General features: G+C 37.6%; 1 protein-coding gene across 2 annotated transcripts in view; it reads left to right on the top strand.

Moving 5' to 3' along the window:
• The window catches only part of ADAM10 (ADAM metallopeptidase domain 10), a 140,137-nt gene that overhangs the window by 20,785 nt on the left and 93,257 nt on the right, over positions 1–26,095 (top strand). For both annotated transcript variants that reach the window (XM_020882515.2, XM_070469225.1), the window contains exon 2: positions 17,494–17,644. In XM_020882515.2, coding sequence (XP_020738174.1) covers positions 17,494–17,644 — 151 coding nt within the window. The remainder of the gene's footprint in view (positions 1–17,493; positions 17,645–26,095) is intronic.

A 26,095-nucleotide genomic window follows, 5' to 3' on the forward strand; every position in this document is an offset into this window, starting at 1 on the left:
TTTTCCAGCAGCACTTGTTAAAGAGATTGTCTTTTTTCCGTTGTATGTTTTTGCCTCCTTTGTCAAAAATAAGGTGTCCATAGGTGTGTGGATTTATCTCTGCTCTTTCTATTTTGTTCCATTGATCTATATTTCTGTTTTTGTGTACTATACTGTCTTGATGACTGTGGCTTTGTAATATAGTCAAGTCAGGCAGGTTGATTCCTCCAGTTCCATTCTTCTTTCTCAAGATTGAAGGAATGATTTTTTAAAAAGATATTTATTTATTTGGCTGCATTGGGTCTTAGTTGCAGCAAACAGGATCTTTTATCTTCATTGCAGGATCTCTGGTTACAGCATGTGGGATCTGGTTCCCTGACCAGGGATTGAACCTGGGCTCCCTGCATTGGGAGCACCGAGTGTTAGCCACTGGACCACCAGGGAAGTCCTTAGAAGCAATAATTTTTAGTATTAGGGCATGTATATTTATAGGTTCCTGGAACCTGGGAGAGTCTAGCATGTAACAAGGATAAGGAATAGAGTAGCTGATTAGGAATTGTAGTAGACAAGTAGGCAGGGAATCAGGAAAATCTGTAACAAAGGGAAGCTGAAATATGAAGATGAGTAGGTCAGAAGTCCAAGTCTGTTCAGATATAGTTGAGGAGATGGGTGATTATTTAAGTGCATCAGTGAGATTTAGTGATAGAGTTGTATTCTGTCCCTACTTCTTGAATCTTTTGACTGGTTGCTAAAGTATAAGAACAAATCTCAGTAGGTTGAGACTCTGCGTGTGGGAACAGGCAATTTTGTGGCGTCTGCCTGAGCTAAGTAGTGCAAGGGTAGGAGATTGGCATGGGCTCCTGTGGAGTAAATTGTGCCAATTTCAATCACTAGCTGTGGAAATCAAGGGTATACATATATACACAGATATATATATATATATATATATATTTTTTTTTTTTTTTTTGGGGGGGGGTCTATAAAAAGCACATTCTTTTCTGGTATTTCATTACTCGTTTTTGTCCATCTTAGAGGTAGATGTCAGTTTAGGTTTTTAAAGTTCCCTGCCATGTGCTGTTATTTTGGTAATTTTTTTCTTTTCAGTTTTTTGTAGTCCCATCAGAATTGCAGATGGTAACTTATCTTGTTTATGATGAGAGTAATACAATTATTGTAGAATGTTATGAAGTCACTGAAACCAAACTGATCTTGGATTTGTTACATAGCTCTCAGACCTCCATTTTCTTTAAAATCGGCTAGTAGGTCCGTGTGTATGTGTGTGTTTAATCGCTCAGTCATGTCTGACTCTGCCACCCCATGGACTGTAGCCCACCAGACTCCTTTGTCCGTGGGGATTCTCTCAGACTAGAATACTGGAGTCAGTTGCCCTGCCTTCCTCCAGGGGCTCTTTCCAATCCAGGGATTGAACCTAGGTCTTCCACATTGCACGCAGATTCTTTACTGTCTGAGCCTCCAGGGAAATCCCGTAGGTCTGTTGGGTGTATTAAATGAAAAGCTGTAGAGCAACTACTAGACCTGGCAAGATAGCAAGTGCTTGATAGCAAGATAGGAAGTTTTAGTTATCGTTACATCAGGATATATATATATACACACACACATATATATATATAGTACATAGTAAACTATCAGTGTCCATTTAAAACACTGAATGCTTTTTATGAATAAAGTAGACATATATATGCCCCTTGCTTCCAACTACAGCGTGGTGCCCCCGCACTGCCCGCACCGCTGCCCACCCTTCCCGCACGCGCCCCGCTTACTTAGGCACCAGGCTGTTGCCCCTCGTGTGCTTGGCTGCCCCCTCAAGCCAGATGCTCCTCGGGCTCTACAACTTCTGTCCAGCTGAGCAGCCTTCATGGAGACAGCGTGGAGCGAAAGAGGAGGAGAGGGAGCCCCTGCAGGTGTCCTGGGAGGGTCAGGTCTGCCCCCACCCTATCCCCCCAATTCACCCCACAGGACCAGCCTCATGCGGCATCCCCCTGTGCCGGCAGTCCTGGTCACCCAGCAAGAGATTCCGTAGCTGGACAAGGGTGGCCTCCTCTCCCCAAGCTGAGCCCCCAACCCCTCGCAGGAGCCATCACTGTCTGAGGGTTTGTGGGGTGGGTGCGCTCTGGCAGGACCCTCACCATGCGGTGGACCAAGGGCACTGCTGCAGGACTGCTGCTGGGAGAGGGCCCGAGACTGACCTGGCACAGAGCGAGAGGGTCTGCTCTGCTGCGACCACTTCCACCGCTCCCGAGGGTCCCGGCCATGTGCGGGGCGTGCACACTCCACCACCTGGGGCTGGGTGTGGCCAGTAAGTGCCGCTCAGATCGTGCCGCTCAGATCCGGGGCGCCGGCTGCTCCTCTGGTCCTGCTCTCCCTTCACCGCCTAGCCACCTCCTGTCCTCTTCCCTTCAACGCGATGGAGACTCCGAAGCATTCTTCTCTCTGCTGTGCCAAAGCTGGTCAGGGGGAGAGGAGGGGCAGGAGTGAGGGGCAGCACAAGGCCAAGGGGCCAGCTCCCTTGACCCGTCACAGGGACAAACCTGATTTATTTATTTTAGTTAAAAAAAGTAACAAGAACAACTTTGCATTGCATTTGGCTTGACCTGTAAAAACTGAGGTCTCCTTGAAAAAGTTTTTTGGATTTATAAAGAAAAGTTTATAGTTTTGGATTTTTAAATTTTTCCATTTAAAACTGAAAATGTGAAGCTTTTTTTTTTTTAAAGCAATGTCTTTTAGTCTAATTTTCATGTGAATTTTAAAATACAGCATTTCTAAAATAGGAATGGGAAGAAACAACCTTAGCATAGTATTATGAATGTATTATATAATGAAAAGTAAAGGCTAAAGTCAGAAACAAAGTAAAAATGCTCTCACTGTTATTCAGTGTGGTTTCATAGTCCTAGCTAGTGTAATAAGTTTAATAAATGAATAAAATATTTAAATATGAAAAGCAGAAGCAAAGTACCAACTATAAACATACATATATACCATATATATATATAAACACACACATTTATTCATAATATTTGCATGCAAATATTAAGGGGGCGGGTGCTCATGAATCCCCTAGGGAGGAACATGGATCTTGGTTAGAAATCGTCTTGTAGAGGGGGGAAAAAGATGATTATAACCAATCACAGTAATAAAACTTAGTGCTTAAATAACTTTCTATAGATTTGATATCTGTTTTGCAGTGCTCTGCTTGTTCAGCTCTGCCATTGAAAAGCAGTGATAGAAAATACATAAATGAATGAACATAGAGCTATTTTGAGAAAAGAGGTGACCAGTTCAAATTGACCTTTGGGCTTATAGTTTGTCTACCCCTGTTTTATATTATTTGGGAGCTTTTCCTAATCAGTACATTACCTGTGACTTCAGATAAAGTATTTCTTGCTTAAATGGTAGAACTGGTGGTACCTGACCCTAATGATATACTGTTAAAGGCTTAGGTTAAAGCAAGCACATAGAAAAAGAAGGATATGGTAGAAGTTAGGGTATTTCTGTATAGAGAAAAGCTGCAGAGCTTCTCAAACTTCTGTATGCATACAGATCACTCTGGAGATCAGATATATCTGGGTAGAACCTGAGTCACTTGGGGATCAGTAGATCTGAGACGAGCCCAAGTTTTGTATCCCTAACAGTTCCCCAGGAGATCCCAGGCAGCTGATTCCTGAATCACAGTATGAATAGCAAGGTATTATGTGTGACAAAAATGCAAAATACTGTACACAGAAAAAGATTTAGTTCTGTAAGGACAAACATTCACAAACACAAATTTCCAATCTCAGTGGTAACAGTCTGATGAGTAGTAGGCTTCCAGGTTTTCTTTTAGCTTGTTAGCTTAAATGTTGAATTGGACCTTTTGAACTGCCAAGAAATTCTTCAAAATGGTCTAGTAACTACTTCTCAGCTGATACTTTTCCTTGATATTTGGTTTCCCCCAGTGTTCTTTTCTTACTTGGGGTCACCAATTGTCATTTAATCTTTTATTTCCCCCATCTTTTACTACTTATGTCTGTCATATTAACAAAAATACAGTTACTTGCGAATAATGAGTCGTCATAGGATGCTTCATAGTTTCTTGAAGGTCAGTAGAATGTTTATTTTCTCAAAGGGGAGGATTAGTAAGTTGGACTATTTTGAATTGTTTTAGATTCTGGACTTTTTTTTTTTTTGAAAGTTTCTAACCTTGGGAAAAAGTAAAAGAAAGGCCAAATGCTCAATATGCCTACCACTTTGACTCACTGTTTTTCTTTTAGAAAATTGTAATTAGCTTTATTGAGGTATAATTTCCATAAGTAAAATTCAGCAGTTAATTTTGAGAAAGGTATATAGTGGTATATAACCACTGCCATAACAATAATTTAGAACTTTTACATCAACCAGTAAAGTTCCCTTGTGCTCTTTGCAGTCAATTAAAAATGCTTCTCATTTCCCTTTTGATTTCTTCTTTGATCCATGGGCTATTTAGAAGTGTGTTAAGTTCCCAATATTTGGGACTTTTTCCAGATATCTCCTACTGATTTAATTTCACCAGGGTATGTTTTCCAGAAGTTTTACTTTCGTTTTAGGTTTGAAGAGTTCGTTAACAAACCGTTCGTTACACTTATAAACAATTTCAATTTTTTGTAGAAGATTATTTAACCTAATTGTCACATGCAGTCATTAAGAGAAAAGAAATGGGCTTCCCTGGTGACTCAGATGGTAAAGAATCTGGCTGCAGTTCAGGAAACCTGGGTTTGATCCCTGGGTTGGGAAGATCCCCTGGAGAAGGGAATGGCTACCCACTCCGGTATTCTTGCCTGGAGAATTCCATGGTCAGAGGCTACAGTCCATAGGGTCACAAAGAGTCAGACATGACTGAGCGAATAACACTTTCACTTTTCACTTTTTCCAAAAGAAAAGGAAAAGAAACAATAGAAGTAATAGTGTATACATCACCAAAATGGATCCTCATTCAGACTTGAATAGTGCTGGGAAGTCCCTCATTAACAGCAATGTGGAGTCCCAGTTGGGAAAGGGTCCTGGGCTGTATGCCCACCCCACGGGTGAGGCTTCAAATTGCTGTTTCAGTGGCTGCTTATAATTCCAAGCTGCAAACTGCTCTCATTAATGGTTTGCGCGCAAAAATGCTTCTCTGGTTTTTACTTTACCCTTTTTACAATGCTGTTTACTTCACCTTGTGAGTCATAGGCTTTCTTTAAGGGGGTTGTCCAGACCTCCAGGGGCTCAAGAATTCCAAGACCTACTCTTTTTCTTATCTAAAGTGCTACCTGACTTGCTTGCTGTGCTTGCGAACTGGGCGGGTATCTGGGCAATGTCCAGTCAGGTTAAAAGCAAGTCAAAGGCCTGTTCTGTTGCTTCTGAAGCCTGAACAAGACTTCCTCCATTTTAATCGCATTAACAGAAAGCATGATCTATGATTTCAGTCTGTAAAAATTTATGGAAATACACTTCATGGCCTAGAATGGAGGTTTTTTTTTTTTTTTTTAATACACCATGTGCCTGTGAAAATACTTACTCTATGATTGGGTGGAATATTTTATAAAATGTTAATTGAGTCATATTGCTAGATAGTGTTCAGTCCTTATTTTTTGTCTACTTGTTCAGTGAGGAGTGTTATTTCCAGCTATAATTACAAATTTGTCTTTCAGTTCTGTCAGCTTTTTGTTCACATAGTTTGAAGCTCTTATTACATGATGCACATTTAAAACTCAAAAGTCTTTTTTTAATTCCTTTCTTTCTCTCCTTTTTTTGGTTTGTTTTGAAGTTTACTTTGACAGTACTGTAGCCACTCTGGCTTTCTTGTATTACGGTTTGGATGGTATAATTTTACCTTTTTTTTTTTTGTTTAACTCATCTTTACCTTTCTTGAAAAATAAGAAAGTGACTTTCTATCTTTTAATTATGTTTAAATCATTAACTTTTAATGTAATTATTGATATGATTGAGTTTAAAATTACCATCTTACTGTTTGCTTTCTGTTCCATTTGTTCATAAGGCCTTTTTTTAACCCTTCTTTCTCTAGGTTTTTTGGGATTAATTTGCTTTAAAAATGATTTAATCTTAACTCTGTTATTGGCTTGGGTAATGTACCTGTTTAGTTATGTATTTTTAGAGGTTGTTCCTAGGGTGTATAGTATACACCTGTAACTTGTCAATGTGTACCTTTGGGTAAAATACCACTTCTTTTACAGTGTCCTTTCATGTTTCCTCTCCTCCATTGTGCTGTATTATCACACATTTTAATTCTATGTGTGTCATAACTGCTATAGTACACTGTGTGTTTTTTAAACACAATTATTTAACTTTGAAAGAGGTTAAAGAATGAGAAAAGAAATCTTTTTTATTTTCTCATATAGTTATTGTTCTTGGCACTCTTCTTCGTGTCAACACAGGTTTCCAGCTGGTATGTTCCTTCTGCCTGAAAACTTCCTTTGACATATCTTGCAATGCAGGTCTGCTGGCAATAAATTGTCAGCTTTGATGTCTGGAAAAGGGTTCATTTCACCTTTTTCCCCCTTCATCTTCATTTGGTATGGAATCTTAGGTTGAGAATTTTTTTTTTGGTAGTATTTCAAATATGTTGGTGAGTTATCTTCTGAGTTATGTAGTTATGCTATCATTTGTACCTTCATTCTTCTATATGTAATGTGTCTTTTTCTCTAGTTCCTTTTGTCCTAGCCCACCAGCTGATTTTAAGGTTTCTTTTTTTTTTGTCCTTAGTTTTCAACTATTAGCCCATGATAACTGTTTCAGTTTCTTTGTATGTTAATTCTGTCATCTTTATAGTTTCTGTTGCTAATGTCTGACTTCTTCATCCAATAGTATGAGAAAAAGATGTTTTCCTGAGTCTTTTCATGCATGGTAATTATTGACTGGATGCAGTTCATTTTTGATTTTTACTTTTTTTTGTGTTTGATTTTGTCTTGCCTTTAAACATGGTCAAAGTTTGTTGTTGTACAATTAAACTACTTGGAATCAGTTGAGTTCTTTGGACGAAGTCCTTTAAGCTTTGTTAGGGTGGATCCCAAACAGCCTTTAGTCTATGGCTTCTTTTGCCCTGTGAATAAGATGATGTTTTCCTGAGGGCTCTACCCAGTGCTCTGTATATTACAGGTCTTTGTTCTCTGGATGGTGGGAATATGAACACTTCGCAGCCCTAACTATATAAACTTTTAAGACTGTTCTGCTTACTTTTTTTGTGGTTTATTTTTCTGGTCTGGGATAGTTGATTCTCACATGATCAGATACAAATTTGCCAAACATGTAGGGGGAACCCTTCTTTAGATCTCTGAGCTCCCTTTCTGTTAGCTTCCTCTTTGGCACTCTGGTCCACAAATTCTAAATGCCTGGCCTCCCTGTCAGCAGGTTCTGTTTGGTGCCTGTACTCTGCATATTGACCTTAAACTGCTTCTAGGTAGTTAAGTTGGGCCAATTGTAGATCTTACCTCATTTGTTTATCCTCCCATGTATTTCGTCAAGTTTTCTGAATGTTTAGATTTAGTTCTTCTTACTTCATCATAGTCAGAAGTGGAAACTGATAGCAGTTTGTGTCCTTTTTCTTTTTTGTCTCAATGGGAATCACTTCAGTGAAAGTTATGCCTGTCATTTTTCTCCTAAGTACTTCAAAATACATCTTCCCAAATTCAGATTATTTTCCTACTATATAACCACAGTGTTTTTGTATTGAAGAAAATTAATAAGAATTCCTTAATATCATGTAAGTCTGGTTGATTCTGGTTTGTTCCAGATAGTTGACAAATGTTTTTGTTTCCTTTTCAATTGGGTTTTCTCTCTTTTTGTTGTTGGTGTTTTTTTTTTCTTCATTGTTTTTACTCTGCTACATTTTGCCATGTTTGTGGTGGTGAGGCTCTTCTTTTTTCTGTTGTTTTTTCTATGATATAATGTGGGTAAGTTCTGTTTTGTTTGTCTCTGAGACCAGTGTATTTTTTTCCTTTAAGTCATAGTTTGAGGGGCTCATTATTTTCTGTTTTACCTACTTTTCTGTGAATCATGACTCATGATCATATACAGTCTTTCTGAGAATTCCAGGGTTCTGTTCTCTTGAAATTTTTCAAAATCTTTATAATTGAGATAAAACATAATTTCACAGCGTTTAATTGGGAAAGTTAAAAATGCTCTCTAGGTACATACAGTTCTGATTTGCAGAAAAGTAGGTAAAACAGAAGAGAGAATTTTTTTAAAAAGTGAATTTTGCAGCTAGGGTCAGCATTAGGAGTTCAGTGTGCTGTGCTTTTCCACTTTCTCATTAGAGTATTCTGTTTATTTCCTTGGCGGCTTGTTTGAAAGATTATACCTTTAGGTTATATATCCTGTGTTGTATTAGCTCACTGACTCTCTTGATAATAAGAAAAAAAAAATAAACCCTCTGATTTGTATAATTTCTAATTTCAGTAGTATAAGTACTCCACCCATGGCTGATTTCGGGCCGCCAACGTGTCATTGAACAGAGTTGGGAAGAGAATTGAGCCTGTATCAGTCAGCTCTTAACACACACTTGATTATATCCTTTTCTTATTTGGTTTTAGTTCTTGAGGATTTTTTCTTGGTGTTGGAGGGCTGCTTTTTATATATATATATTTTTTTTCTCCATGGTTTCCCCATTATTTCATTAAGTATCAGAGGGAGAAGTAAGATAATACAGTTTCATTTAATACGTTCCTTTGTTAACTATGCCTAAATACCATTATTTATGTGGGATCTTAGTTCCCCATCCAAAGATTGAACCCAGGCCCTGGCAGTGAAAGTGTCAGAGTCCTAACCCCTGGATTGCCAGGGAATTCCCTCATTTAATACATTGTGTTCAATAATTTTAAAAGTATTACTATAATCATATCATAAATACTGATAGTTAGGCATAGTTAACAAAGGAACATAGGTCTGATAATGAAGTGGACTTGTTAATTGTATGTATCTGGGTAGCATTTTTAACTTTCCCAATTAAATGCTGTGAAATCATATTTTATCTCTGTTATAAAGATTCTGGAAATCATTACTCAGGTCCTTTTCAAGTGCAAGGAAACATTATGTTGCTTTATAAAATTCCTTTGTGTGTGGGATAGAGAAAAGATGACTTTCTTTAATGTCTCGATGAAGTGTTCTGTCCATGCAAATAATTGAGCCTTTATGACATGTGCTTCCCTAGAACAGCCACAGTTACTGTTTTTTTTTAAGTTATTAAAAGTGGCAAAATACTTTATCTGCACTGTGATTTAAAAAGTCAACTTTTTGGTGCTGAGAAAGGAGTGGGAGAAGTAACTTTGCAAAGCTAAGATTGTACTGTGACTACTCAGTCCACTTAAAAGAAACATAACTTAGTAATCCTACTTTGATTTTTTGGAAACTATAATTTATTTTTGGTTGCACTGGGTCTTCGTTGCTGTACATGGTGAGCAGGTGCTACTCTTAGTTGTGGTACACAGGCTTCTCGTTGCAGTGGCTTCTCTTGTAGTTGTGGCAATGCGCTTAGTTACTCAGCGGCATGTGGAATCATCCTGGACCAGAGATTGAATCTCTGTCCCCTGCATTAGCAGGCAGATTCTTAGCTACTGTACCACCAGGGATGTTCCCCTACTTTGATTTTTTAAAAGGATGAAACCACCCTAAAGTTCTCTGAGTACAACTTCGCCATTCTTGATGTTTTTCTTGGTGTTTTCTCTTGTGTGGGGTGTTTTTAAAAATCCATGTATAAATGTAAAGATGTCTTTAAGAAATATGGAACATATATTGGTACAATGTATGATTCTGTTATTTAGTCCTGATTTTTAAAATTTCCATACCAGGAGGATTATTTTCTCTTATACCTTGGCTTCATTATATTTTCTTTGCTAGTTGTAAGGTAGCTTTGAATTCTAGTTTTGGACTACATTTCTGTCACCTCTCTTTTGAGAACAGTGCATTCTAAAGTATGGTGAAGTGACTCAGTAGTTTAAACTGAGTGGTCTTTTCATGCTGCCCTTTCTGCTAAGCAGTTTACTTGCATTTAAAGTATTCATGGTTGTTTTTATTTTACAGATTAAAACAAAACAAAAAAACCCCCTGAGGTTTAAAAAAGTTAAGTAGTTACTGGATCATGTAGTCATGGTGAGGAAATGTCAGAATTCAAACCTAGTTCTGTCTTTATTCCTGAATCTCTGGCCTCAGTTTGTGTAAATAGGTCTCAAAGACAGGTGTGAAAGGAGGCAGAAATGGAAGGGGAGGAGAGGGAAGAGATGATGATAACTTGTGAATAATTTATTGAGCCTTTACTGTATGGTAGGCACTTTGCTAATTGCCACACATAGCTTAAGTCATTTAATCATTGTAACAGCCTTAAAAGAAAGGTATTCTACTTCTCTCTGTTTTAAGGATGGGAAAATGAAGCTGAGTTTTCCATTTGATCAGGAAAACAAGCTAATAAATGAAAGTAATGGGATTCAAACCCAGATAATTTTTTTATCCTAACAAAATATTATGTACCATAAAATTTATGATCTTTAGCATTTCTAGTGTACAGTTCAGTAGTATTAAGTATACTTACCTTGTTATGCTGTCTCCAGAACTTAAACCCAGATGATTTAAGAGCTTGTATCTTTAACCATGTAGTGACTGGCAGCTGATTGTGTAAGCAGAAAATTTAGTGATGAAACATTTAGGCTTTATGCAATGCATTAGGTGAGAAACAATGGTTTTTAAGACACTGGTCACCAGGTGGTGAATGACATGATCCCCAGGAGAGGGGAAACAAATGAAGTGAGACCTTTGATTGTTCCAGCTTTCTGCTTGGAATGAATTTCCATCTGTAAGAGGGAACCTAGGTGGAGACCAGCAAACTCAGAGTTATGGAGATGGAATTGGACCAAAGCAGCTTGTTTGTAGACAGAATCTCACAATGAAGGGTGCTGCATAGGGAGAGAATCCTTGAGATCTGCAGAGGGTTCCCCTGGAGTGTTTGGTAGAGTATTTTTGATCAGTGTACATATGTGGGAAAACTACTTGAGGCCAGGGAAAGAAACTGTGCCCCATGTTCACGTAGTGCCGGAAATAGTGCTTGTTCATACCGGTCAAACTGGAGAAACTCATGATTTGTGGAGCACTGGATAGAGTACTCAAATATGTCTTGCCCCAGTAGTAGGGGGAAATTAGCCCTACACTGAACACTGCTGCAGACTCATGTAACAAATCATAAAGGGAAGACCCAAAAGGATCAAACTGTTTCCAAATACCTTTTAATTTGTCCTATAACAAAGCCTAAGAATATTTGTAAGAATACAAAAAATGTTCCAGCCACTGCAAGGTGAAATTCACAGCATCTACCATCCATTCAGTGCAAGATTATAAGACATGCAATGAAGCAGGAAAACACATTCTCTAATGAAAAGAATAAGCAATCAATTGGAACCAACCCATAGCTGTCGTGGGCATTAAAATTAGCAGACAAGAACATTAAGGGAGTTATTATAACTGTATTTCATATGTTAAAAAAGTCAAGTAGAGACATAAAAGATATAAAACAGATGCAAATCTAACTTGTACAGATGAAAACTAACAGTGTTTTAGGTGGAAAGTATACCGGATGGCATTAACAACAGATTAGACATTATAGAGAATATTATTGAACTGAAAGCACTAGAAGCTGTTCAAAATGAAACAGAGAAGAACTTTTGATAAATATGAGAAGACCCATCAGGGGGCTCTGGGAAGAATTTGATGACCTTAATATACTAATAATTGGATTCCTTGGGCAGGTGAGGGTGGAGAGAGTGAAAAAAAATTTTGAATAAATCATAGTTGAAAAATTATAAACCCACAGATCCAAGAAGTTTACTGAAACTAAAGCTTAGTAAGTATGAAGAAACCAGAGCACATCATAATTAAATTGTTCAAAACCAGTGTTAAAGAGGAACATCTTAAAAGCACTAGGGAGGGAAAAAACATTACCTTCAGAGGAGCAATGGTAAGGATGACAGATTTCTTGTCAGAAGGAATACAGGTGAAAAGATAGTGGAGCAATATTCAAAAAATACAAACCTGTCAGCCTGAAATTCTATGCCCAGTAAAAATACCTTTCAAAAATAAAGACAAAATAAAGATTTTGAGACAACCAATATCTGGCAAAACCTTTCACCAGCAGAAGAAATGTTAGAGGGAGTTATCCGGGTAGAAGAAAAATGATGCCAGATGAAAATGGCATCACACCATTGGATGGATTCACACCAAGGAATGAAGAACCCTGGAAATGAGAAGTAGAGATTTTTTTTCTTGTTATTTAAATCTCTTCAAAAGATAATTGTCTCTTTAAACCAAAACATTAGCAGTGTATTGTGGACTTCATCAGACATAAGTAAATAAAGTATGTGATGACAGTAGGAGGAGAGGAATGAAAATATAGTAATGGCAGATTTTTATACCTGAAGCGCTATAATATCATTTGAAGGTAGATTAAGTTAAAGATGTTTACTTATAGGCCCTAAAGCAACCACTAAAATAACCAGAGTTTTGCTAATAGGCTAGTGAAGAAATAAAAAGAAAATCATAAAAAAATAATTAATGCTGAGAAAGGAGAAGGAAGCAAAGAACAGATGGGACAAACATAAATAGCAATATGATAGACTTAAACTTAACCACATTAGTAACTACTTTAAACGTAAATGATCTAAACACCCTAATTAAAAGATTGGACAAAAAAGCAAGACCCAACTTTATGCTGCCTACAATGAACATGCACTAAATACGTAGGCACAAATAGGCTAAAAGGAAAAGGATGGAAGAGAAAGAGACCATGCTAGTCAAATAACAAAAAAAAATGGGAGTGGTTATATTAATACCATACAAAGTAGATTTTAGAACATAGGCTATTACAAAGAATAAAGAAGACCATCTGAAAATGATAAAGGAGTGAATTAATCCAAAAGGCACATTTATGCACATAATAATAGAACTTCAAAAATCAATTAAGCAAAGAACTGCCAGGAGAAATTAGAAAAAGCCATAATCATAGACAGATTTCAGTGCCTTTCTGTTAGTAATAGAACAAGTAGGTAGAAACTTATGAAGGATATAGAAGATTAAACAACACTGTGAACTAATTGACCTGGTTGTTGTTTATGTAACACTGTACTCAATATGTGCAGGGGTTGACATTTTTGGAATACTCATCCATTAACAGTAGAATATACATTCTTTTCAGCTGTGCATGAAACATTTGCAAGGATAGACCACATTCTTGGTCATAAAATAAATCTCAGTGTATTTAAAAGGATTGTCATACAAAGTATGTTCTCTGGGCATAGTAGAATTAATTTAGAGGTCAGTAACAGATATATGAAAAATTCCTCATATTATAGAATCTAAATAACAGGCTTAATAGCATCTAAATAGCATATAGAATAGAATAGAATCTAAATAGCATATGAATTATAGAAGAAATTAAAAAGGAAATAAAGTATATTGAAGAGAATGAAAATGGTAACACAGCATAACAAAATCTGTGGGATGCTGCTAAACAGTATTAAGGGGACACTTATAGCACCTGGATAGAAAAGAAAAAAACTGAATACAGAAGTCTTAAATCATTGTTGTTCAGTTGCTTAGTCATGTCCGACTCTTTGAGACCCCATGGACTGTAGCATGCCAGGCTTCTCTGTACTTCACTATCTCCTGGAGCTTGCTCAAACTCATGTCCATTGAGTCGGTGATGCCATCCAACCATCTTGTCCTCTGTCGTCCCCTTCTCTTCCTGTCTTCAGTCTTTCATCAGGGTCTTTTCTCATGAGTCACCTCTTCCAATCAGGTGGCCAAAGTATTGGAGCTTCAGCTTGAGAATCTGTCCTTCCAATGAATGAATATTCAGGACTGGTTTCCTTTAAGATGGACTGGTTTGACCTCTTTGCAGTCCAGTGGACTCTCAAGAGTCTTCTCTAACACTACAGTTCAAAAGCATCAATTCTTTGGCACTGAGCCTTCTTTATGGTCCAACTCTCACAGCCATACATGACTACTGGAAAAACCATAGCTTTGACTAGACAGACCTTTGTTGGCATAGTAATGTCTCTGCTTTTTAATATGCTGTCTAGGTTGGTCATAGCTTTTCTTCCAAGGATCAATAGTCTTTTAATTTCATGGCTTCAGTCACCATCTGCAGTGGTTTTGGAGCCCAAGAAAATTAAGTCTGTCACTGTTTCCATTGTTTCCCTATCTATTTGCCATGAAGTGATAGGACCAGATGCCATGATCTCCATTTTTTGAATGTTGAGTTTTAAGCCAGCTTTTTCACTCTCTCTCATTTTCATCAAGAGGCTCTTTAGTTCCTCTTTGCTTTCTGCCATAAGGGTTGTGTCATCTGCATATCTGAGGTTATTGATGTTTCTCTCTACAATCTTGATTCCAGCTTGTGCTTCATCCAGCCCAGCATTTCGCATGATGTACTCTGCATGTAAGTTAAATAAGCAGAGTGACAGTATAGAGTCTTGATGTACTCCTTTTCCAATTTGGAACCAGTCTGTTGTTCCATGTCTAGTTCTAACTGTTGTTACTTCTTGACCTGCATACAGGTTTTGCAGGAGGCAGATCTGGTGGTGTGGTATTTCCATTTCTTGAAGAATTTTCCACAGTGTTGTGATCCACACAGTCAAAGGCTTTAGCATAGTCAGTGAAGCAGAAGTAGATGTTTTTCTGGAATTCTTTTGTGTTTTCAATGGTCCAGCGGATGTTGGCAATTTGATCTCTGGTTCTTCTGCCTTCTCTAAATCCAGTTTGAACATCTGAAAGTTCTCAGTTCACATACTATTGAAGCCTAGCTTGAAGAATTTTGAGCATTGCTTTGCTAGTGTGTGAGATGAGTGTAACTGTGAAGTAGATAAATTTTCCAGACAATTGAAGAAGAGGTGATACTTTCAAAATGTTTTTTTTGAACATTCTGTTGTTTGAACATTCTTTGGCATTGCCTTTCTTCGGGATTGGAATGAAAACTTATATCAATTGTCTTCACTAAAAAAAAAATAGAGTGATTCAACTTAAAGAAAGTGGAAAGAAAGAACTAGAGATCAAATTGAAAATTAAAAAATAGGAAGCAGAAAAATAATGAAGGAAAATAAAAGGAAATAAAAGTTGGTTCTTGAGAAGATCAGTCAAATCAATAAATCTGTAGCTATCTTGATTAGGACCCAAAGAGAGAAGATACAGATTACTGATATCTGGAATGAGGGAGGTAACATTATTATAGATTCCGAAGATATTAAAAAACATAATAAGGGAATATTATGAGCAGCTTTATTTCCATAACTTCAAAAACTTAGGTGAAATGGACAAATTCTTACCAAAGATCACTCAAGAAATAGATAACCAGAATAGCTGTTTATATATCAAGTTGATGTCATTAATTACCTTTCACAAAGAAAACTCGGAGGCTAAGATGGCTTCACTGGTGAATTCTATCAAACATTTAAGGGGGAAATAATACCAGTTCCACATGAATTAGTCCAGAAAATTGAGGAAGAGGTAATACTTTCAAAATGTTTTTTTATATTGATACCAATACTTGACAAAGACAGTCCAAGAAAACTAGACTAGTGTTTCTCGTGAACATACATAATAAAAATTCTAAACAAAATTTATCAAATCTAACACTATTATAAAACACAATATACTATAATCAAGTTGGATTTATTGGTAATGCAAGGGTGGTTTAACATTAGAAAATCAACAGTTTTAAAAAAAATTGAAGTATAGCTGATTTACAATGTTAATTTCAGCTGTACAGCATAGTGATTCAGTTATACATATATATATGCAGTCTTTTTTTAAAAATTGTTTCCCATTATGTTTATCACAGGATATTGAATACAGTTCCTTATACTATACAGTAGGACCTTCTTTCTCTCTTCAGTATATAGTGGTTTGCCTCTGCTAACCTCATGCTCCCACTTAATCCATCCCTTCTCCTTCCCCACCCTTGGCAGCCTCAAGTCTGTTCTTTGTGTCTGTGAGTCTGTCCACATATAAGTGATATCATATGGTATTTGTCTTTCTTTTTCTGACTTAAGTTCACTTAGTATGATATTCTCTAGTTCTATCCAAATGGCATTATTTTGTTCTCTTTTATAGCTAAGTCAGATTCCATTGTATACATGTACCACAGCTTTATTCATTTATCTGTTGAGGGACATTTAAGTTGTTTCCATGTCAGTATTCACTGTGGTGAATAGTGCTGCTGTGAATATAGGTGTGCATATATAGTCCTGATTTATAGTTTTGCACAGATATATGCCCAGGAGTAAGATTGCTGGATTATATGGAAATTCTAGTTTTACTTTTTTGAGGAATCTCCATACTATTCTCTGTATCTGTTGCATCAGCTTACATTCCTACCGACAGTGTAGGAGAGTTCCTTCTTCTTTAGCATTTGTTACTTGTAGAGCTTAAAATTTTTTTAATATATTATTTGCTTTTGGTTTCACTTGGTATTCTTTGCCTCATGTGGGTTTTCTCTAGTGGTGGGAAAGAGGGGGCTACCCTTTGTTGTGATACCAGGGCTTCTCATCGCTATGACTTGTTACGGAGCACAGGCTCTAGGACATGCGGACTCGGTAGCCGTGGCTCGGGAGCCCTAGAACATGGGCTCGGTAGTTGTGTTACGCAGACTTAGTTGCTCTGCAGCATGTGGAGTCTTCCCAGACCGGGGATCAAAGCTGTGTCCCCTGCATTGGCAGGCGGATTCTTTACCTGCTGAGCCATCAGGGAACCCCCAATAATTAGTGATGTTGAACACCTTTCCATGTGTCTGTTGGCCATCTGTACGTCTTTGGAGAAATGTCTGTTTAGTTCTTCTACCCATGAGAATAAGTCAGTTTGATTTTACATATTAATAAACTAAAAAGAAAAAAACATACAATCATCTTTTTAAAAAATTATTTACTTATTTTTATTGCAATATAGTTGATTTACAGTGTTGTGCTAGTTTCAGGTGTATGTCAAAGTGATTCATTTATTCATAAATATATGTATATATATTTCAAATTCTTTTCCCGCATAGGTATAGTTCCTAGTGCTATAGAGTAAGTTTTTATTGATTATCTGTTATAATCATCTTAATAGATGCAGACAAAGATCAACATCTCTTCCTGGTAGTTTTTATCAGCAAAATTAAATAAAAGAGAACTTCCTCAGCTTGATTAAGGACGTCTTAGACAAACCTATGGCTAACATCAACACTTGTGTGTGTGGTTAAAATTCCCATTATAATAAGCTTTTAGGGACTTCCCTGGTGATCCAGTGGTTAAGACTCTGCTTCCACTTGCAGGAAGCACGGGTTTGATCCCTGGTCAGGAAACTAAATGTGCTGTGTGACATGACCACAAACAAAAACAAAAAATTAAAAAAGTTTATGAAAATAAAGTATTAAGATTGGTGAAACAGTTGTTTAATACAGAATAATTGTGGAATCATTTTAGAACTGAAATAAACCATGAAATGATATTAATTCAAACTGTTTATTTTTTGTAGGTCAGTATGGAAATCCTTTAAATAAATACATTAGACATTATGAAGGATTATCATATGATGTGGATTCATTACACCAAAAACACCAGCGTGCCAAAAGAGCAGTCTCACATGAGGACCAGTTTTTACGCCTAGATTTTCATGCTCATGGAAGGTAAGTAAATTTATTGCTGACTGTGTCTGAAGTTCCAGTGTATTCAATGTATGTTAAGAGAAGAAATTTATACCTTTAATTTTCCTTCTCTAATGGAATGTTCCCCATTTGTAAATTCAGCCTACACTGAAATTTGGTGTGTACATGAAAAATTGTTTTCTTTTAAAACAGATTGCCCTTTTTATATTGTTAAGGAAACAGTCACATTTAAATGTTTTTAAGTTCATGAATCAGATCCTCATTTGTGTTAGTAGAGGATATGTCTTTAAAGAAGAGTCTGTGTTTGTGATTTTCAACTATCTTTTATGTGTTTTATGGTCTATATGTCTATTCCCTGGTGCCAACAGTGAAGGTAGCTGGTTGTAGGCCATTGAATGTCATTTAATTTCTCATTAACTCAATTTTATCATCTCTAACATGACAACTTGTAGACGGATGACCTACTGTACTGCTTAATTCTCAGTATAGTTAAGGCATAAAATGCAGGGAGCCAAGGGAGGGAGGTAAAAATCACATTTATTTAGTGCTGTTGTGTTCCACGTATAAGAACATAGATGCTTTCTGTGTATTTTCTTATTTACTCTCTCAACATTCTAACAAGGTAAATCTTTTTATATCCAAGGAAACTTAAGACTCAGAGAAGTTAAGTAGCTTCTTTAAAGTTATGTAACCCAGGGACTTCCCAGGTGGTCCAGTGGTTAAGATTCTGTTCCCAATGTGAAGGGCACAGGTTTTATCCCTGATCCAGCTACTACAATCCTGTATGCTGTACAGTGCGGCCAAAAAAAAGTTAATAGCACAGATTTGACCCAGATCTGGCTGACTGAAAACCCTATATTTTTCTTCTTGTCTGTTCAGTTCAGTTCAGTTGCTCAGTTGTGTCTGACTCTTTGCGACCCTATGAAACGCAGCACGCCAGGCTTCCCTGTCCGTCACCAACTCCCAGAGTTTAACCAAACTCCATTGAGTCAGTGATGCCATCCAGCCATCTCATCCTCTGTCATCCCCTTCTCCTGCCTTCAATCTTTCCCAGCATCAGGGTCTTTTCTAATGAGTCAGCTCTTCGCATCAGGTGGCCAAAATATTGGAGTATCAGTTTCAACATCAGTCCTTCCAATGAACATCCAGGACTGATTTCCTTTAGGATGAACTGGTTGGATCTCCTTGCAGTCCAAGGGACTCTTAAGAGTCTTCTCCAACACCACAGTTCAAAAGCATCAATTCTTCTGTGCTCAGCTTTCTTTATAGTCCAACTCTCACATCCATACATGATTACTGGAAAAACCATAACCTTCACAAGACGGACCTTTGTTGACAAAGTAGTGTCTTTGCTTTTTAATATGATGTCTAGGTTGGTCATAACTTTCCTTCCACGGAGTAAGTGTCTTTTAATTTCATAGCTGCAGTCACCATCTGCAGTGATTTTGGAGCCCCCAAAAATAAAAGCTTTCACTGTTTCCCCATGTATTTGCCATGAAGTGATGGGACTGGATGCCATAATCTTAGTTTTCTGAATGTTGAGCTTTAAGCCAACCTTTTCACTCTCCTCTTTCACTTTTATCAAGAGGCTCCTTAGTTCTTCTTCACTTTCTGCCATAAGGATGGTGTCATCTGCATATCTGAGGTTATTGCTGTTTCTCCCGACAATCTTGATTCCAACTTAACGCTTCTTCCAGCCCAGCGTTTCTCATGTTGTACTCTGCATATAAGTTAAATAAGCAGGGTGACAATATACAACCTTGACAGGAGTACTTAGAAACAAAATCTTTAAGTATTCTTTGTCAGACTTTCTGCTTTGCCTGCTATAATGAATAAACCTATTCTTTTTGTACTTTTTCTACAGGTGTGAACCTGATTTATTTATTATTCACTTCCTAATAGGTTTCCCAGCTTCCATTTCATTTATCCTTAAAGCTATTCTAAGTTCTGCTACAAGATGAGTTTTCCTTAAATGCTTCCTTTTTCATGGCAACTCACTGTTCTGGGGTCTTTAATTAATCATGTTAGCTAGATTTCTTAGCTTGGTTTTCAAGATTCTATGTTTGGTTCGGTTCAGTATAGTTTAGTCACTCAGTTGTGTCTAACTCTTTGCGACCCCATGGACCACAGCATGACAGGCCTCCCTGTCCATCACCAACTCCCGGAGTTTACCCAAACTCATGTCCATTGAGTCGGTGATGCCATCCAGTCATCTCATCCTCTGTCGTCCCTTTCTCCTCCTGCCGGGGTCCAGCCTCGGCAGGATCCAGGGGGTACCCTCAGGATGAACGGCGTCGGCGAGAGAGAGAGAAGACACGTGAGACCAGCCTTGATAGGGCCAAATCTGTGTTTTACTTTTTGACAACCCGTTTTATACCCTTTCACAGAACGTTTTTAAGGTACAAGATGCTTACTCATGATTACACAGGGTTAGCATTACATCATTTTGATTTTTAGGAAGAGCAGGATTTTTTTGCTTTCCAATTCTATAGTAATTTTTAGCACATGATCTTCTGGCCTTGAGGCTATTAACATTTCATGCAGGTCAGGTGATTGTAAACCTATTTTTTGTTTTTATGGTGACCTTAACTGAAAGGTAACAGGGCCATAGAGAAATAGTACAGAGTAGAATTATATTCTTCTTAATACAAAAATTAATCTTTCTGCAAAAGTTGTCAGTTGCAATTATCTAAGAAGTTTACCCCATACAGACTGCGACTTTGGTGAGGCGGCTTTTGCCTAGCACTCCTGACTGACAATTAACAACCATCTCATTGTTACCACACTAGGGCTAAGTTCTTACTTCTCTAGATCTTTAACTATATTAACAATGGTTTTTATAATACAACTTTAGCACATTAAAGGCAAAAATACAGCAAGCAAAACACAGCAAGCAAATCACAACCCAATAACCACCTATAGAATAATTTTCTTATGTTTTCTAATAGGACTCCTTTACCCCTTAAAAGGGCTCTATATCTATTAGGGCTTTTATATAATCAGGTTCTTTATGCTATTTTATGATTAGGATATTATAAGCAATCATGCATATTAGTACCAAGGGCATAAATGCATTTGGCTAACAAACTACCAGCAAAGGAGTTTGAATTAAAACCCTCCTTTCACCCTGAATAATCTCATAAAATACCACCACCTGGGAAACTTATTGATTAAAGTTCTAAATTGATTTTCATTTGGGAAGAGATTGGGGAAGGCCTTCCTGCCTGTGTCAGAGTCCATTGAGGCAGGCCTCAGAAAGACAGATATCATCTTTAAGGTGAGAGCTGGGGGCAGCTTTTCGAAATCCCTGAAAACCTGATCTGCCTTGCCTGTCAGGCTTTCGCCTCGTGACCTTGTCAGGGGTGGGATCTCGTGAGCTGGCCTTTTTGAAACCCCTGAAAACCTGATCTGCCTTGCCCGTCAGGTTTTCTCCCTTACAGCCTTGTTTAGGGGTAGGGTCTTGTGAGCTGACTTTTTCCGAAAACCCCTGAAAACCTGATTCGCCTTGCCCATCAGGTTTTCTCCCCTATGGCCTTTTTAGGGGTAGGGTCTCGTGTGTTGGCTCCCGGCATCCTCCTGCCTTCAGTCTTTCCCAGCATCAGGGTCTTTTCAAATAACTCAGCTCTTCACATCAGGTGGCCAAAGATCTGGAGTTTCAGCTTCAACAGCAATCCTTCCAATGACGACTAAGGACTGATCTCCTCTAGGATGGATTGGTTGGATCTCCTTGCAGTCCAAGGGACTCTCAAGAGTCTTCTCCAACACCACAGTTCAAAAACATCAGTTCTTCAGTGCTCAGCTTTCTTTATAGTCCAACTCTCACATCCATACATGATTACTGGAAAAATGACCAATAGCCTTGACTAGATGGACTGTAGTTGGAAAAGTAATGTCTCTGCTTTTTAATATGCTCTCTAGGGTGGTCATAACTTTCCTTCCACGGAGTAAATGTCTTTTAATTTCATGGCTGCAGTCACCATCTGCAGTGATTTTGGAGCCCCCAAAAATAAAGTCTTTCACTGTTTCCACAGTTTCCCCATGCATTTGCCATGAAGTGATGGGACTGGATGCCATGATCTTAGTCTTCTGAATGTTGAGCTTTAAGCCAACTTTTTCACTCTCCTCTTTCACCTTCATCAAGAGGCTCTTTAGTTCTTCTTCACTCTGCCATAAGGGGGGTGTTATCTGCATATCTGAGGTTATTGATGATTCTCCCGGCAACCTTGATTCCAGCTTGTGCTTCTTCCAGCCCAGCGTTTCTCACGATGTACTCTGCATATAAGTTAAATAAGCAGGGTGACAATATACAGCCTCGATGTACTCCTTTTCCTGTTTGGAACCAGTCTGTTGTTCCATGTCCAGTTCTAACTGTTGCTTCCTGACCTGCATATAGGTTTCTCAAGAGGGAGGTCAGGTGGTCTGTTATTTCCATCTCTTTCAGAATTTTCCACAGTTTATTGTGGTCCACAGAGTCAAAGGCTTTGGCGCAGTCAATAAAGCAGAAATAGATGTTTTTCTAGAACTCTCTTCCTTTTTTGATGATCCAGCGGATGTTAACAATTTGATCTCTGTGTGCTCTGCCTTTTCTAAACCCAGCTTGAACATCTGGAAATTCACACTTCACATACTGTTGAAGTCTCGCTTGGAGAATTTTGAGTGTTTCTTTACTATCATGTGAGGTGAGTGCAATTGTGTGGTAGCTTTAGCATTCTTTGTCATTCCCTTTCTTTGGGATTGGAATGAAAACTGACCTTTTCCAGTCCTGTGGCCACTGCTGCATTTTCCAGATTTGCTGGCATATTGAGTGCAGCACTTTCACAGCATCATCTTCTAGGATTTGAAATAGCTTAAGTGGAATTCCATCACCTCCACATGCTTTGTTCATAGTGATACTTCCTAAGGCCCGCTTGACTTCCAGGATGTCTGGCTCTAGGTGAGTGATCACACCATTGTGATTATCTGGGTCATTAAGATCTTTTTTGTACAGTTCTTCTGTATATTCTTGCCACCTCTTCTCTTGATATCTTCTGCTTGTGTTAGGTCCATACCATCTGTCCTTTATTGAGCCCATCTTTGCCTGAAATGTTCCCTTGGTATCTCTCATTTTCTTGAAGAGATCTCTGGTCTTTCCCATTTTATTGTTTTCTCTATTTCTTTGCACTGATCACTGAGGAAGGCTTTCTTATCTCTCTTTCCTATTCTTTGGAACTCTGCATTCAAATGGGTGTATCTTGGTATATCTTTCCTTTTCTCCTTTGCTTTTCGCTTCTCTTATTTTCACAGCTATTGGTAAGGCCTCCTGATGCAGCCTTTTTTTTTTTTTTTTAATTTCTTTTTCTTCAGGATGGTCTTGATCCCTGTCTCCTGAATAATGTCATGAACCTCTGTCCATAGTTTATCAGGCACTGTGTCTGTTAGATCGATGTCCTTTCAATCTGTTTCTCACTTCCACTGTATAATTGCAAGGGATTTAATTTTGGTCATACCTGAATGGTCTAGTGGTTTTCCCTACTTTCTTCAATTTAAGTCTGAATTTGGCAATAAGTGGTTCATGATCTAAGTCACAGTCAACTCCCAGTCTTGTTTTTGCTGACTGTATAGAGCTTCTCCATCTTTGGCTGCAAAGAATATAACCAGTCTGATTATATTCTGGTGTTGACCATCTGGTGATGTCCATGTGTAGAGTCTTCTTTTGTGTTCTTAGAACAGGGTGCTTGCTATGACCAGTGCGTTCTCTTGGCAAAACTCTATTAGCCTTTGCCTTGCTTCATTCTGTATTCCAAGGCCAAATTTCCCTGTTACTCCAGATGTTTCTTGACTTCCTACTTTTGCATTCCAGTCCCCTATAATGAAAAGGACATCTTTTTTGGGTGTCAGTTCTAAAAGATTTTGTAGGTCTTCATAGAACCATTCAACTTCAGCTTCTTCAACATTACTGGGCAGGGCTTAGACTTGGATTACCGTGATATTGAATGGTTTGCCTTGGAAATGAACAGAGATCATTCTGTCATTGTGGAGATTGCATCCAAGTACTGCATTTCAGACTCTATTGGTGATTCTGATGGCTACTCCATTTCTTTGAAGGGATTCTTGCCCACAGTAGTAGATATGATGGTCATCTGAGTTAAATTCACCCATTCCAGTCCATTTTAGTTCACTGATTCCTAAAATGTCGACGTTCACTCTTGCCATCTCCTGTTTGACCACTTGCAATTTGCCTTGATTCATGGACCTAACTTTCCAGGTTCCTATGCAATATTGCTCTTTATAGCATCGGACCTTGCTTGTATCACCAGTCCCATACACAACTGGGTGTTGTTTTTGCTTTGGCTCCATCCCTTCATTCTTTCTGGAGTTATTTCTCCATTGATCTCCAGTAGCATCTTGGGCACCTACCAGTCTGGGGAGTTCATGTTTTAGTGTCCTATCTTTTTGCATTTTCATACTCTTCATGGGGTTCTCAAGGGAAGAACACTTAAGTGGTTTGCCATTCCCTTCTACAGTGGACCACATTTTGTCAGAACTGTCCACCAAGACCCGTCCGTCTTCATAAATTAATTCAAAAATTCTTTGTAAATTAATTCAACTCATTTCTAAACTTATTTTGTTCCACTTCCCAAGATCAAGTGTCTGTTTCATTCAGAATGAGCTTCTCATTGCTGAGTATATCATATATAGGTTTGTTCCCTGTGTTATTTATCTTAAATAAATTCTGATCCTCTTTTAATGCACAATTCAAGTTCTGCTTCTTTGAAGTTTTATTTACACCTTACTCTGAACTTCTAAATTACTTATGTGTACCACTGGCATTTGATTCAATATCTCTTCCTTTTCCTGTGTTTATTTCTTGTTTATTTTTCTGTAACTGTTTTCTTCCTCACAGGCACGATATCTGCTACTATTTAGTGTGTCCACTATTTGCCCTTATATTACAGATAATCAAGCAAGATTTTAATGGATGAAAAATAAGATTATAAGAAATGTTGTGATGAAGTATTTTGCAAATGGAAGTAAATAGTTTACTTAATTTCCATATTAGAAAGCAATGATCATTATAGAAAAAAGCACTTTGAAGTTACATTTCTACTTTGATATGAAGGAGAAAAAAGTTTATTTTAGGATCTGAGCTTTGAGATAAGAATTTTGATTATGGCAATTCATATACATTTTTATGACCCTTAACCTCAGAGAAAATTTTAATTACCCATTCTTATTGGTACCATGAAATCGTAAGCAGTCATTTATCCTTCCTGTTTTTAGTGGCTATCTCAAATTTAATGCTATATTGCAAATGTGGTGTGACTGCCAAAAGGAAAAGTAGAGATTCTAGCTGCCTTTGGTTTGGATAGCACATTTCTATTCCATTGCTCGATTTTTATTAATTCCATTATATATTTCATATTGAACATATGGCAAAACCAAATCTTAGATCCTTCTGTTTTTTTTTTTGAATGTGTGTTAGAGTAACTGAGAGAGAGTGTGCAAGTACATGCTGTTATTTAGTCATCCTAATAGAAGCTGCAAGATGAACGTCAGTCATTGTATAAGAAGAAAAGTGATATGGTGCTTTACAGATAGAATGCTATTGATGTTCAAAGGAGGGAGAACTTCACACTGAGGCACTCAGAAAGAACCTGGATCCAAGAAATCTCATTCTGTGTATAAGTGGTTATCCTAGGTACTTTTAACAGAAATCTATTTAGTTAATTATATACATGAACTGCATTTTCTAGAATAGATTTGAATTCAAAAAATTTATTTTTTTGTCTCAATTATTATCCTTGTATAGTCACACTGTCTCAGAGTTTGTGCCCTAAAACACAGTTATTGTCACTACCTTCTAACATACTTTAGTTAAAAATGTGATGATCTGATAGTTTTATTTCTCTTTTTCCTTGAAATAGACCTGTAAAAGTGACCTCTATAAGTATAATTATAGATTTGCTACTAAGTCTCTTCTCCTACCCAACCATATACAGAATGTTAGTTTGAGATATAAGCACAGCTTCTTTGGAGTGTGGGTAGGTGAGTATGTGTGCATATATGTCAGTATTTAAGTTATTCTTTGTTCTGTTTGTTTTCATGCCTAGGCACACGAACACACTTCTTTCAATCTGTCTTCCAAGTTTCCTAAAAAAGAAAGGGTGTACCCATGGCTAATTCATGTCAATGTAGGGCAAAAACCACTACAGTATTGTAAAGTAATTAACCTCCAATTTAAATAAATTAATTAATTAAAAAAATAAAAAGAAACTTGTTCAATGTCCAAAAAAAAAAGTGTACCATATCCCAGGTTTACAAATATCAGTGAAGAAATGTCAAGGTTCTTTAAGCCTAAAGGCCATTTTTGACAATTCTATGAAAAAGCATTGTTCTTTTCTTCCCCCTTGCAGTTTTATTGAGATTTAATTGACATGGGGGCTTCTCTGGTGGCTCAGTGAGAATTTGCTTGCAGTGCAGGAGATGTGGGTT

This window comes from Odocoileus virginianus, chromosome 6 (assembly GCF_023699985.2).
Source record: "Odocoileus virginianus isolate 20LAN1187 ecotype Illinois chromosome 6, Ovbor_1.2, whole genome shotgun sequence".
NCBI classification, from domain to species: Eukaryota; Metazoa; Chordata; class Mammalia; order Artiodactyla; family Cervidae; genus Odocoileus; species Odocoileus virginianus.